Source organism: Ascaphus truei, chromosome 1 (assembly GCF_040206685.1).
Source record: "Ascaphus truei isolate aAscTru1 chromosome 1, aAscTru1.hap1, whole genome shotgun sequence".
NCBI classification, from domain to species: Eukaryota; Metazoa; Chordata; class Amphibia; order Anura; family Ascaphidae; genus Ascaphus; species Ascaphus truei.
In genome coordinates, this window is record NC_134483.1 from 133,616,771 (window position 1) to 133,632,389 (window position 15,619).

General features: G+C 42.6%; 3 protein-coding genes across 3 annotated transcripts in view; 1 reads left to right on the forward strand and 2 right to left on the reverse strand.

Annotated features, from left to right (window-relative positions):
* Positions 1-15,619, reverse strand: part of LOC142492387 (perilipin-2-like) — a 447,955-nt gene that overhangs the window by 144,478 nt on the left and 287,858 nt on the right. The window lies entirely within an intron of this gene.
* Positions 953-4,196, reverse strand: LOC142469735 (uncharacterized). The gene is made up of 3 exons (XM_075576340.1): positions 3,899-4,196; positions 2,430-2,507; positions 953-2,066 (listed from the first exon to the last, which is right to left on the reverse strand). Exons 1-3 carry the CDS (start codon positions 4,173-4,175, stop codon positions 1,477-1,479), a joined length of 945 nt encoding a protein of 314 aa, XP_075432455.1. The 5' UTR covers positions 4,176-4,196; the 3' UTR covers positions 953-1,476.
* Positions 8,656-13,652, forward strand: LOC142492325 (perilipin-2-like). Its single transcript, XM_075594981.1, has 8 exons — positions 8,656-8,762; positions 9,192-9,233; positions 9,460-9,655; positions 10,074-10,156; positions 10,505-10,757; positions 11,456-11,634; positions 11,968-12,102; positions 12,546-13,652. The coding sequence occupies exons 2-8, from the start codon at positions 9,207-9,209 to the stop codon at positions 12,921-12,923; spliced, it is 1,251 nt and encodes a 416-aa protein (XP_075451096.1). The 5' UTR covers positions 8,656-8,762; positions 9,192-9,206; the 3' UTR covers positions 12,924-13,652.

Below are 15,619 nucleotides of genomic sequence, written 5' to 3' on the forward strand. Positions count from 1 at the left end.
CCGCTTACATTTCTGTGTGTATGTGAAAGTCTGGTTAACTCCCTGTCTGCATGAGTTTAAATACGTGTGTATATATATATATATATATATAAATATATCTCTTATAAAAATATATATATATTTATATATTATATTTTATTTTTTTTTATATTGCAGGAGTACACACAACATTGATGGCATTAAGTATACCTTGTATGAAACCTATTTAAATGGTGAGAAACATGATTGAATTAAGTAATAAACATTTGTTTAAGCACAATACTGTTAGAGTCTCATACTTAGGATATTTCTCAAACATTAGGCCTGTATTATTAAAATAGTGTTTTCACAAGGAAGCATGAAGTGTATTAGTTTGTGTATACCAGTTTATAGTACTATATATATATATATATATATATATATATATATATATATATATATATATACATATATACATATATATATACACATATACATATATATATACACACTCACACACTCACACTCACACTCACACTCACTCAGTGTGTGTGTGTGTGTGTGTGTGTGTGTGTGTATATATATTATTATACATTCTGAGATGTTATAGAAACGAACACACAACTGATTAAAGGACAAAATTACAATGGCCAAGCAAGGCAAAGGTAAGTAATAATTTACACATAATCCTGCTGTACACGTACAAGAAAGATGTTTGCACTTACTTAGGTGTTTTAATAATTGCATGTGACTAATATGCATATGCAATTCTTACATCAATTAACACACCCAAATGCAATGTTTTGCTGCAAAGTCAATGGCAGCTTCTCTAAACTTAGCAACTGGCTCCTGGTGGACCATTACTGAACAGACGATTACAACATAAATATTTATAACACAATTAATTATGAGTGTTAACATTTCCAAAACTTCACGTGTACAAGAACATAGTTGAAAGTTTGGAAACAACACAGTCTTCAGCATACATACAATAGTAATTAGATAATCTGAAGTCAACAAAACAAGGCCAAAGACATATTTTCTGAATTATAACATTTATTTTTTTTGTTCCTTTTGCGAGCGAGTAACAGGCCTGCTTGTTGTCTCTTGAATTTTCCTTTTTCTTTTGCCACCAACTTTAGGCACAACAGAGCCACTTTGAGTGGCCTCTGGCACTTCACGGGCAGGGCTTGTGGCCAGTGACTGTTCACCTACGGGGCTTGTGGCCAGTGACTCACCTACAGGGCTTGTGGCCAGTGACTCACCTACAGGGCTTTTGGGCAGTGATTCACCTACAGGGCTTTTGGGCAGCGATTCACCTACAGGGCTTTTGGGCAGCGATTCACCTACAGGGCTTTTGGGCAGCGACTCACCTACAGGGCTTTTGGGCAGCGATTCACCTACAGGGCTTTTGGGCAGCGACTCACCTACAGGGCTTTTGGGTAGTGACTGTTCACGGACAGGGCTTGTGCCCAGTGACACATGTGAGCAAGTTGGTAGACACTGCACAAGTGATGGTTAGTCTGTTTCATGTGTGTCTTGTTTTGTTTTTGTCGCCTCCTTTGTAGGTGTCTGCTGCTGAATTTGTACAGATGGCAGCGGTAGGATGTCATCAGGAACCTGCACAGCAATGTCTGCTACTTGACCGGTAACATTTGGGCCTGGTGAATGAATATCAGATGAATGTGGTGAAAACTGACCTGCATGAACAGATCCTGGCTGGGAGGTGTTGAATTGTGGTACATTAGTCATTCTCCAGTAATTAGCTTGTGTTTGCTGAACAACTAATGCTTCGAATGAGGTGTTGATTTTTTGCAACTGTTTAGGCACTTCAATGAAGACTCTGTGGAGATGTGCCAATTGTGATACTGTTTCTTCCTGCAGTCCAATCATCCTTTCCAGCACTGTCATCATGTCTGAATGGCGACGATTTTCTGCGTCCACTATTTTTCCCTCTGAAGCTACAATTGCATCGTATGTGGAAGTTGATGGACGATTTGGCGGTACAACAGTTTCTATTGGCACCTCTTCATGGTCACATGATTGTATTTCAGTCTCTTCTGTGGCGTCATCCTCATCATACTCATCATCCTCATCACCATGATGTTCTAAAAAGAAATGTACACATTATTAAATGGCATGTTAATGTATGCTGTGTTACTATGTAATTGTACTGTGTCCTAAGTAACACCTAACATGTTAGCATACGTTTTATAACCTCATTAAAAACTACCTTGACTTACGAATAATGTTTGGACTCAGTATGAAATATGAATGAATGAAAAGTTGCTCTAAACTCAGAAGTCCTACATGATAATTAACATCACTAACACAATACATGTTGCCTTACACTTAATTTTCACTGACACTAAGTAATCCTATTTAAAGAAGATGTGCAAAACAAATAATGCACATGACAACATAACATATAGAAGAGCACATATTATATGGCCAGCAAATGATACACTCACCTTCTAGTAGTGTTGAGCTGGCTGACCCAGGTGAAGACACTTGTTCCATCTCAGGTGACACATGTCCTCCAGGGGCAACTATATATAACAATAACATAAGTTTTACATTTACATGTGTAAATATTGAACAAACACTTATTGTATGTTCTGTATTTATGATTAACTAACAACATCAGTTCCTTAACCGAAAATGTGTGTGAAAGTGAACATAAATAGTTGTAATAACACTGTACATGCCTGTGTACTTAGAATTTTTGAGTTCCCTAACATACAACATACTATGTTTCTGCAGTAATGCGTGAGGATAAATAGATTAAATGAGTACATAAAAATCATATGTTGTGTAGTGATATCAGTATCATAATGTACATAACTATCATGAGATGACCATTCACAATGGTTATCATGAAGGTGGTCATATTGCAAAAAGTGTTGCTTTTGGTAGAGGATATGTGTGGTACATTAATCGAAGATGTGGCACACCTGAATGTGGCTGTGACTCAACAAGACAACACATGCAGTGTGTGATAATGTGTCTTTCATAGTAGTTCAACTATAGATATGAGTGAACTAATGTGTGACGTACGCTTTGATAAGTAATGAGTTGTTGGGGCATTTAGTAGCTAGAGTTAAGCTTTCAAATGAGTGTGATTAACTTCAGTTGTGCTATTCAGGTTGTAAGAAAGGTATTCCCTTCCCCAAAAAGCCTAATCAGCCACACCTTTCAATGACTTGAAACAGGTGCAAATGGTGTGAACTAAGTTGACCGTGAAATGAGGCTGTAATTAGTGTGTGTGCTGAACCCCACCCCCTCTGTTGAAGTGTATGCTGTGATGAGATATTAATTGCAGCTGCTTTAACACAATGGTAGATGAGCTAAGTAGTCATCTGCAGTGTTTAAGTTATGAAAACAATGACATAACATATGATACGTGTGCCTCATTATGCTGTCTGTATATGACATAAAGCAAAAATGGACCTTTTCATAAGCAACTATAGATGTGTTAGTGCCAGTGATGTTTGTAGGCCGTTACATGCAATTTCTTTGATGCATGCTTAAAATAGGCAGTAATGTCATGTTTGTCGGAGTAAAATCAATAAAATACACAATAATATGATACATATTTCTGTTCTGTACCTGTAGCTACTAATAATTTCTCATGAACATGTGTTACACATGTGTACTACCCTGTTGTTCCCCATCTTCGCCCACCATCAATTGCTTCCACTGCAGCTATGCATTTTGGGAATTCACATGTAAATGAGCACGCAATGGCACGTGCTATATTAGTTACTGCTTTTAGTAGGACTACTACATATATGTCTATTTTGAGATATATATATACAGAATCAGACATATACATATATAGATGCAGGTATGCTTATATTGTGAAGACAGTATAAAAAGCAGTGTAAATATGCAAAATAACTGTAAGCAACGACACGCCTAGTACAGTAATATTTATCACCTGCTGGAAATTGTGACGGATAAATTCCAATGTCACGGTCACCAGCCAAGCCTTCCACGACGACGGTAAGTAATTTTGGCCGAAGCAGCTCCTCCAATGGAGTCAATATGAGACGTTGTGGTGTGGGCCCACCTCCAGTGCCAGTAGCATGCACGCGTTGGTCTTGTATTTTCTTTTTCAATTTGGACCTAATATCATCAAATCTTTTCCGACAATGATACTTGTCCCTGACACTATTCCCACAGGCATTGACACCAATGACTATTGTGTCCCACATTTCTTTTTTGCTTGCTGCACTTGTCCGCCCTTGAAAAACATATAAAAGATATGAGGTAAATTAATAATAATATAAGCACCAGTTTCCTACACTGCTAGCTGTTCCAAGAGATAGCAAACATGCTGTTTTATGTGTAATATGTGCAGCACATGAGCATTCACTACTAAACCTATACATGTAAGCAAGGTTGCATTCATATTGTATGCAGTTCTGGCAAATTGACCGCCTGTGTTTATTTGTCCTTGTAAGGCATGATAAAAAGCTGTGTTTCCACACTAATGAACATAGAAAGATATTGTGTACCCATATTTGCATATGAACAAAACTCAGATGACCTAGGATCACATGTATTTGAATAATAAATGTAAAGTTACACTTACCTACTAAATGTCCATAGAGACTGTCATAGTGCTCCAGAATGCCAGTGACAAGAGCCCTATTTTCCTGGTCATTGAAGCGAGGATTACGTGGCTTCTCCACACGTTTTTTCCGAGCAGGTTTAGGGTCAGAGCTTGGCTGGTGCTGACTGGACTCTCCTTCTTCCAATGGAAGAGCCTCCAAAAGCTGGCCACCAGCAAGCACGCCACCACCAGACACCCCATCAGCAACTGCGCCACCAGCAGCACTCCCAGCACCAGCACTCCCACTCCTAGCACCAGCACTCACACTCCTAGCACCAGCACTCACACTCCTAGCACCAGCACTCACACTCCTAGCACCAGCACTCCCAGCACCAGCACTCCCACTCACAGCAACAGCACTCCCACTCCCAGCACCAGCACTCCCACTCACAGCAACAGCACTCCCACTCCCAACAACAGCACTCCCACTCCCAACAACAGCACTCCCACTCCCAGCAACACCACTCGCAGCACCAGCACTCCCACTCCCAACAACAGCACTCCCACTCCCAGCAACACCACTCGGTGCACCAGCAACATCACTCCCCTGAACAGAACGTTCACTTCGACGCGTACTCCCACGAGTAGCACTCCCACTCCCACCAGCATCACTCTTCCCACGCTTTGCGGGCATACTTCCAGCACTCACAAAAAACAGACAAGAAATGTACAGGCAATCACACGACCCACTTCCACATATAAAACAAGACAAAGATGTAAACAAAACAACAAAGGACAAAGCTCACCCAATACACAACAAGTCTCTCAGTCAATATGCAAATCTTCAATCGTCCAGCTCTGTGCGTCTCTCTCTCTCTCTCACTCCCAACAACACAGAGAATGATTAGCAGTACACGTTGCCTTTAAATATGGCGCGCAATCAAAAACATGCTTGTTTCGCCTGATTCAGCAAGATTTGTGATTGTGCAACCTAACAGCACCCCGCCACGCACGCCGATACACCTGTGTGTGATCGGCTCATCATCGTGAGAGTGGGCGGATTTGTTTTCTGGTTGATTTTGAATGTATTCGGCACTTACTGCATACGGAGAGGGAAAAACGCCAATAACATGACTAATCGATAAGCTTGCCGATTTCACATAATCGTCGCTTACTGCATGAGGCCCATAGTCTAATGAGGATCAATTTGAGAATTAGCAATTAACAAGGCTATAAATTATCATTGGACTGGTGCTGTGGTATCCCTGACGAAGCCATCTAATGGTGAAACGCGTAGGAGGAGGAGCATAGGGTTTTGCTTCCATTCAGTGCAGCGGAGCAGAGCAAGCAACATCGCGAATTGTCTCCAGGCAGCAGCACTTGCTTCAGGCTTGTTTGCCTGTTCATCGGCTATTACCATTGTGGAGGAGGATCGGAGTTGATGGACACAGCCCAGAGACAACCGGGAAGGGTCTGTGCGTCACAGCCGGAAGTGACGTCAGACCCGGACACCCGGAGGGCTGTGCGGTATCGTCTACCTGTTCAGCGTAACCGGAGCAAGCTGCGGGATTGGAGAGAGCCATCGGACCCCCACGGACCAGCAGTGGATACAGGGTGAGCACATTGAGTATTGGCTCAACCCTGGGGTACCCCTCTATACCGACAGTTGCCCGGGCAGTGCACGGTTTTCAGGACTCTGACTTTCCACCGGGAACCTCCCGTTTTTAACCCCTTGGAGACCCATTGAGTGCAATTGCAAAGCAGCTCCATTTGCACAGCATCTATTTTAACATTGTTTTTGTTATATATTGTATTTTCGCTGTTGTCCTGGACGGTGATCCAAAGGACACGATTTATGTTAAAGGTGTTTAGTTTGACCACTACCCCTTTTTGACTGCGCTTCTAACTTTTTTCTTTCTGCGGTTACGTTATCATCAGGGACTGGGGTTCCCTGTTATAAGAAGCTGCGGTACTAATTGGGTTGTGGTTTTCTTACACATTTATTTAACTCATTTAGCAAGACCCTATACGCTCCGGACTGGTTCATGTCACATGTTTTTTGTTTTGTATTTATCTTATATCATTTTCAGCCTCTATTTGAAGTAACATCTATATTTGGCGCACTTTATTTTTCTTTTTTCTTTGTTAGAGTGTAACCCATTGGAGTCTCTAGTCAATGAGCCCTTGTATAGGTCCTGGTTCCTCTAGTTAGTGCCTCCAGCTGTGATGGAACCCAGGGTATATGGGTGTCAGCCCCCATTTCTACATTTCTCACCTCTCCTGCCCAGGAACTGACACCAGGCAGAGGTACATTTGAACAAGATTTATTGTGGTGATTGCTGCAGCAGCTCTTCATGACAGCATAGTATCTCTGAGATCCCAGGACCTCTAGATGGTGCTTCCCCGATAGTGTGGGGCTCTGATCTTGATAACCTCTAGGACGTCCTTCCTAGAGTGGGCCTGCTTTCCCCCGATAGGGAAGACTGACAGCCTCCCTCTCTCCTTGGGGACCAGAATCAGACTCACTAACTTTTAGCTACTCCCCTTGTAAAACTCTGGAAGGGGCAGGCTCATGGACTGTACCCACCTCCAAGGGGCTGCACACAGGCCATGAGTCACCACCTTCCTTCTATAACACTACTAGGCACAACTACCCGGTCACCTCGCGGGGCTTTAACACACACCCTGTGTACTCAGGAGTCCACAAAAGTCACCAATAGTCCCGCACCCCCACCGGGGTGTGGAACAGTGCTGCCCACTAAAATGAAATGTATAGGTGGTGCACTTGGTGATTTGGATGATACCTGCCCGGTGCTCCTGCACCCGGGTACCGCAGAACAATGGAAGAGGACCTGTCTGTGTCCAGCCCCGAATCCTCAGCGATGGCGTCCTCCTCCTGGTGGATGGTGTCCCTCTGATGACCTCACCACCCAGACAGTCTCTGTCTCTGCTCTGCAGAGAATGATTCACTGCAACACTGACCCTTCTTGTCAGAGCACGCAGCACTACAGCTGTGTCCCTGACTAAACTGACTGCTAACAGGGCAAAGTCCCTAACTGCAGGGGCCTTCCCTAGAGCAGCCATAAACTGAATGGTGAGTTGGGCCTAGCTGGGGCCTAGGGGGGTAACCTGGCCTAGTGTAAGAGCCACTTGCTCCCTACACACTACCTCCCTACCTTATCCCAGCACCAACTGACTGGCATGGTCTGTGCGCAACAATGTATGTCTCCAGCAGGAGAAGCTGCAAGCCCTATTGGCTCCCTGGCGTCAGGTGGCCTGTCTGCCCCTAAGTATTCTGGGGGCTGTAGTCCTCCATGGCCCTCTTTCTATTGGGGCTGCGTGTGCAATCTGTAATGGCCGCTACCGCTGCAAACTGCGCATGTGCACACTGGGGGATGTCCCTTACTATGGAGCGCCTCTTCTGCCACTTCTCACTCCCTGTAATGGCTGCCGTGTCGCTTCTGGGTATCCGCGAGCGTCCGCGCATGCGCGTACACAATAAAGATGGCAGCACCCTGCCACTAAAGTCGCCGGGGGCTCTCACCCCCGCTGGAGCCCCCGCCCTGGCGGAGGTAAGGGGGGAAGGAACGGGGAACCGGGGAGCCAGAGGGGACCTGGCTACATATATATATACATGCATATATACACACACACACATACACACACTTCCTTTTTGTTGAAAGTTTTCCCAAATTTATGGGGATACAAAACACAATATAAAAAAGTATTTATTCTTAGTCTTTTGGAATTTACAGGCCAGATATTACAGAGCAAAGTGTTTGAACTCCAGTAAGAAACTTTTTTTTATTCAGAAATGTACACTTTTATTTTATACAAATATATATGTTATAAGCATCTCCGTTCCCCCAGTATAAAGATAACACAGACAGCACAACAGTTCGGTGGAGCCTAAGTAGCCTTTTCCCACTGTATGTTAATGTAATGAAGCTGCAGCAATAAGTCTCACACACACAGCGCCAGGATCTCTGCCCCTTAGCAGCTTTTACCCAGCACCAGGGACACATGCAGAGCTAGCAGCCCGGTGACGTCACTTCGCTATTCCCCCAGCCAGCTGATAACAGCGAAGATCTGTCAGACTCAGGAGAGAGTCTCGCGGGAGCAGGAGGGCGTGGCCTGTGGGGTATAAATACCCGCGCTCAAAGCTGTGCTGCAGTCAGTGTTCGGAGAGTGGAACGTGAACTTGTGCGGAGGAATCTATAGTTCTGTGTCTGCAGCGGATACTCCGGTGAGTGGATACTTTGCTGGTCTCGGGGCGGCACTTTTACAGCTTGGCTGCTGTTTCTTTGCACCTCATTTGTAATGACTCCGGATCCTTTTCTTAATTAAACAGCACTTTTTTAGGGCTCCTAAATGTTCCTTGTGACGACATAGGCTGCTCTAAAACTATATTCACTGTATATTAAATACAGATTGGCAGTAGTGCATGAACATTAGTTTTGTGCGGGGGTCCTATACATGCATTTCCAAAATGTAACTATATATAAACCCGAGGGCTGCAGAACCTCCTGTATCCCTATTCCCAGCCTCCATGTGGCTCAGATCTGGGGTTCAGTACAATTCTCTGCTAAGGATCGTGGCTTCCTCAGTAATATCTCAGTAGTTTATATGATCTGTGCTCTTAGTGAGATCTAATGTTGATTTTTATTGTCTTCAGATCAAACGTGACAAGATGACTGCAGTAGTTGAGCAACAGCAGGTGGGTATGATGTGCATTGGCTGAAGTATTCCTTTTCTTTGTCTTGTAACTTAAAGGTACTTTGTTATAGCTTTCTTTCCCTTTCTGGCTTAAAATCAGAACTACCCCAGAAAGACACATTGTCTAATGAGCATTTGTACTGACGCTTGGCACCAGCTGCATTTTAAACTGAACATCCCACTGCATGCAGCTTTGTTTCATTGTGTTTCCATCCTTCTGTTCCTAGAATGTGGTGGCCAGGTTGGTTAACCTGCCATTGGTGAGCTCCACCTACAATATGGTGTCTTCTGCTTATGTCAACACCAAAGACAACCATCCTTACTTAAAATCTGTATGTGATGTGGCAGAGAAGAGCGTGAAGACCATCACTTCAGTGGCCATCACCAGTGCTATTCCCATCATACAGAAACTGGAGCCTCAAAGTAAGTTTGACCTTGTCTGTGAGACATTGGTGTCATGTTGTGTAAATTGCTGACATGTTTGTTCTGTATGGTGAACCTGTACTCTTGCCATGACCTGTCATATCGCACACATTAGTGTTCCCTCCCTGAACAAAAATAAGGTTACAGTTATTACAGAATGCTTTTTAACTACAACTTCATGGCATTCTTCAATCCAACATTGCTGCCTGGATAGTTTTGAGGGTTTTTTTTTTTTTTTTTTCCCTGAGCCTTGCCAAATGTACAGTACTTCCAGCATTTCCCAGTAACAAGACATTCCCCCTGTCTAGGCTAGACACTGCCTTTCACCTACTTCCTTTCACAATGGATTTGTCATTATTGCTGTATAATGTAGTTGTGCCATCCGTATAAAACAAAGGTTGTTTTTTTTCTCTCCTAGTTGCTTTTGCCAACAACTATGCTTGCATGGGGCTGGATAAAATTGAAGAAAAGCTGCCTATTCTGTATCAACCTACTGATAAGGCAAGTATATGAGAAAAGAATTAAAACTATTTGGCACTATTCAAATATGACAATTCATGAGCTGCAAAATATTATGTACGGTCTGAGGCAGTTGGTCTTTATATTCTGACTCCCTGGTGGCTGTTGGCTTATTGCAGATTGTTGAAGCCGCTCCAAAAGTAATACTCGGCTCACAGTGCTGTGCCCCACACTTGTTTATAGCAGTATTCTAGTACAACAGTGAGCTTAATGCAATAGATCACTTTATTGATGCCTCTGTTTTGGCAATAGAGCCATTATGACAGATGAGGGATAAAGGTCACCTCGTGTGATCTGTCACTTGCCTTGCTATCTTATCCTCTTTTGTAGGTGATCTCCAATGCATCTGATGCAGTGGCTGGTGCCAAAGACACAGTGATGCACAGCATTACAGGGGTAGTTGATAAAACAAAAGGTGCTGTCCATGGAAGTGTGGAAATGACAAAGGCTGTTGTGAATGGCGGCATTAACACCGTCCTGGGAAGCAGTGTTGTGCAGATTGTGAGCAGCGGAGTTGATACTGCGCTGACCAAGTCTGAGACTCTGTTGGATCAATACCTGCCGCTGACTGAGGAAGAATTGGGTAAGCGCTTTCAACCTGCTCAGTGTCTTTGGTTATATCCAGACTCTGGCAAGATGTACAACAGTGTGATCACTTCTGTTACCCTCCATTCGAGATGGGCAAAGTTTTTGGTGGATTTGGATCTGCTGTGGATTGACTGGTTCCTTTTGGTCTGTAGATGAATCTTGAGGGCATTTTCTGTTTTATTGACAAACCAATCCGTGGATTGTATCCAATGGTGGTTTTTGAAATGGGCACAATCTGTCTCCTGATTTACACCGCAGAACTGATTTTTGAATGGAACATTTCCACTAAATGGATTTTGACTTTCACCTATCTCTAACCTCCATATACAGAGTTGCTGCAATTGGCCTTCCTCTGACCTGCACCTAGTGTACTTATCCATAAGTTATGGGATGGACATTGTGCTAGTGTCTAAATCCAGAGCCCTATCTCCCCCTCCTTATCCTTAACTCTGACAGGATGCCAATGCCCCTCCAGCACTGCCGTCACATAACCATGGTTTTTTTTTCTGAATTTCCTCACTGGACAGATTGTGTCCGTTCTCCATGGCAACTCTAGACATGATACAAGCTGCAAAAAAACCTCCATTAGGTACACTGGTAGCCACTACTGGTGCACCCAAAGGGTTAAATAGAAACCATTAAAAGCAAACTTTACCCCAATTTTTTTTTTTCCCTCCCTCCCTTCCTTCCCAGATGCCACAAATGTTGAAGGGTTTGAAGTGGGAACAGAGAAGCCCAACTACTACATCCGATTGGGGTCACTCTCTTCAAAACTTCGCAAGCGTGCCTACCAGCAAACGCTGACTCGGGTCAAGGATGTCAAATGCAGAAGTGAGGAAGCCATTTCTCAGCTACATCATACAGTTGACCTGGTAGGTGCAAGAATTTCAGTTGCAACCTTTACCAGCCAATTCAGTAAAACAAGTGGTTGAGGTATGCACAGCTATGATTAAATTATATATTTAATTTAAAGTGTCATTTTTTTCACTAATGGTGCGTGGAGTTTTATTTATTATATTTTTTGCGCAGAACTTATTTTGCCAATTTAAACTTTACCTTGTATGTCAGTCTATGGAGAGCTACATATTTCACCAGTAGAAAGTTCCTCCAGTTCATGGTCAGAGCAAAGACTGCTCCAACTCTGTAGAGAACTGAACTTGTACCTTGTGATGCAAAGCCTCGTATGTTATGGCTTCTGTTTCTAGATAGAGTATGCAAGGAAGAACATACACAGCGCCAACCAGAAGATGCACAATGCCCAAGAGAAACTCTACAACTCATGGGTGGAGTGGAAGAAAAGCACAGGACAGTCTGCTACTGATGAGGCTCAAAGTGCTGAGGTAATTATGTTTCTGCATTTGTACTTGAAAGGTGCTCAGGAGCAATAATGTACAACACTTATCCTTAATGTTCTGGGAGCAAATATAATATACAGTAAATTCATAAATGTTTGGCTGGCCACATTAACTTTTGAACTTCAACTCCAGGAAGAATGCACTGAATTTCCCAATATAAACTCTCAACTGTCTGAAATGTTACTGTAGTACTGAGCACTGGATTGTGTAACATTAACAAACACTAGCCTTTTCAACCCATAAGCTTGTAAATATTACAACTATTGCAGTCTTTGCTCACTAAAAAAAATGAACTCTGCTATTCAACCTTACCAATAGCTGTAGCTTTTGTGCTTTAAATTGACAGACGTATTTTAATAGAAATGAATCTTGGTGTGCATATAGACTAACCATTCTATTTATTGTGGCTTTTTTTTCTTCCCCCACAGCACATTGAATCTCGCACACTAGCAATTGCCCAGAACGTGTCTCAGCTGCTTCAGACCACATGTCTCTCTCTGGTATCCAGCATGCAAGGCTTGCCTCAGAACATCCAAGACAAAGCTCATAGTATTGGTACCATGGCTGGAGACGTTTACCAAAACTTCCACTCTGCCTCCTCCTTCAGAGAAGTGTCTGACGGCCTCCTGACCACCAGCAGAGGACAGCTCCAAAAAATGAAGGCTTCTCTGGATGATGTCATGGATTATCTTGTCCACAACACACCACTAAACTGGATGGTTGGTCCATTTTACCCCCAGTTGGCTGGGTCTCCGCATGGGGTGCACAAATGTGAAGGGGCAGAGACAACCAGCCAGGAAGACTGAATTGAACCCTACACACTGCATGTATTTGTTTCCTTTTTACAAGTCACTAATTTAACCACTTCACTTAAGCCACTATTGGCAACCCACTTGAATAAGATACCAGAGGGGTTCTCATTGTGACCTAAATGCCCCTTACATATGAACCTGAAATATGACTGATTTTTTTTTTTCAACGTGATACTTTCAGGATGACAATAGCGTGTGAGATTCCTTGAGTCCTTGTTGCCAGTGCTTTGGAGTTACGAGAGCTTTATTGAGTACTCCATCTAAGCTCTGCACTATGCTTTGTCTTTTAGCACATAGTGCAGTAAAACCATCTCTATTGTGCTAAATCTGCTTGATATTAAAAGGTGACACTTCAAAAATTACAGGAATCTGATTACAGTAGTGTCCTATACAATGTCATTATAATGGTGTCATTAGTAGCAGTATGTTAATGGCTACCCTTGTTTCCCAAGTCTTTGAGAAGTTGCATTTTTCATTTGCCAAAAGTACTGTAGATAAATTTACAGCCTGTGTCCTTTGCTTTAGTCTGACCTAAATGTGAGGGCCTCGCATTACTGGTAAAATATAGCTAGTTTCCTATTATAATGGAAATATTTCTCACCTGGTGTTTCTTGGCAGTCACCTATGTGTATAATCTGTGCAAATTCTAAATGCCAGAATCACAATGTGCATTGTCACTCTATATTCAAGTTTTTGTATGTGCAATAAATATTTCAGCATTAACCAACTTGTTTTCATGTGGTTTGTGTCTACCAAAGCCTGGCTTGTTCTATAGCTGGTACTGTATAAAGTACATACTGTACAGCTCTGCAGACATAAGGGCATGTTTCTTCTGTCAAGATCATGCACAGATGTTCCAAACAACATGAGCTGAATGTCCAGATCCTTTAAACTTGGCTGCAGTTTCATTAGCTTGGTGTTACCATTTCCAATATTGTCCTACTCCTTTTTTTTTTTTTTTTTTTTTTTTTTTTTTTTCCCCCCCCCAAGGGATCTGGTGACTAGCACAAAGTATCAGTACCTTGTCAGATGCTTAATGATATCTAAACACATTAGCATCTAATCACATTACAGATATCTGTATGATAATGACAAGAGTATGCTGACGATTAAACTAAGATGAGTTAGGCTCGTAATATACTGTGTGCGTGCGAATGAACGTGCCGCACATTTTATGCGTATATAGTCTGTGCTACTGGGAGCGACGTGTGTATACATTTCAGTAGTGGCACAAATTTATTTTCATATTCCTCACTTTTTGGAGTCCTATTATAGTTTGAGGTTAGTCAGCCATTCTATAACTCCCGTGCGCACACAATAGAACAGCCCTTATATTGAATAAACAAAACTCCATGGTGAGATCTTCAGAGTATGAATCAGCAATGGTAAACTAATCACCGATCATGTTGCTATATACAGCAATAACCCTACAACATCTGGCTAAAGACTTACAAGTTTAAATGGCTCCTGTGTAAAGAATTTTAAATGTATACAACTTATAGCACAGGTGGTATACTTTCTCATTATGAACAGGACATCACCCCATAGTCCATCGCAACGAGATTCTATTGGGGAAGAAATAAAAAAAAGCACACATTTTGTAATACAAAGAAACAGTATAATGGGCAATAGTAAAAATATATAATGGTAAATGTCAAAATGGGCAAGTTTAATAAACAGGGATGACATAGGAGGCAATGAATGTATAAAAATCCATATACAGAAAACATGAAATGTTCGATCAATTGCTGAAAAACATCCAATGTAGGAGGATAAGTGATATCAAAGTGATGAATCACTGGAAATAAATGGCTGGAAAAAATGCAATAGGCTGGTGGAGGTTAATGGATAATATGTAGCACAATGCTAGCTGTATCCTGACTGAGTATTGATAGAAAAGTCAGTATATAACCAGTCCCATGGTACGTAAAGAAAGCACTTGCAGGAAGAAATGCATATAGATCCTGGAAGGTTTACATTAACCTGTCAGGTAAGCCCCTCCGATGCACAGCAGGGAGGCCAGAATGAGCTGATCTGGGAAAAGCAATGAATGTCAGAGGTTTTTATTTTTAAATCTCCTTATTGCATTATCATTTGAGTCATGTCAACTGTGTAAACTATGTTTAACAGTAATTATGCATGAAACAAAAGCTCTTGAACCAGTTGAATAGCTTGGGCAGGGCCTAATCAGACAAGGCCAGACAAAAAGTTAACCAGACCCACGCCCCCCTGTTATATATTCATTGCCCACCATATGATGTCAAAATTCAGCTGTGATCAACCTGTGATACAGATGTAGCAAGACTCACGGCACCGCGGTTGAAGAAGCAAAAGTCTGCATCGCCGGCAATAATGTCTGCAGCGATCGTGCTGCGGGGGAGTCAATGCTTCCGAATGGGACCTTACACAGTGTTAATCCTCCGGTGCTGCGACACCGCAGACACAGGCTTACTACAGCTGTTTATCAGGGTTTGACATTGAACATTTACAGTGGCCTGTCCTTGAGGTCAGCCTATGCACCATCTCAACACATATGACGTTTTGGACAGTGATTGTTAGTTGGAGGCTCTAACGTGCCATGGTTTGGTGTACTGCACCCCATGCGTAGCAGCTGCTCTCCCTAACGCTCCTCCTTCCCTCCAGCCCGGAACAGGGAACTTGTTTGTGGAGTACATTTCATCAGCAGCACC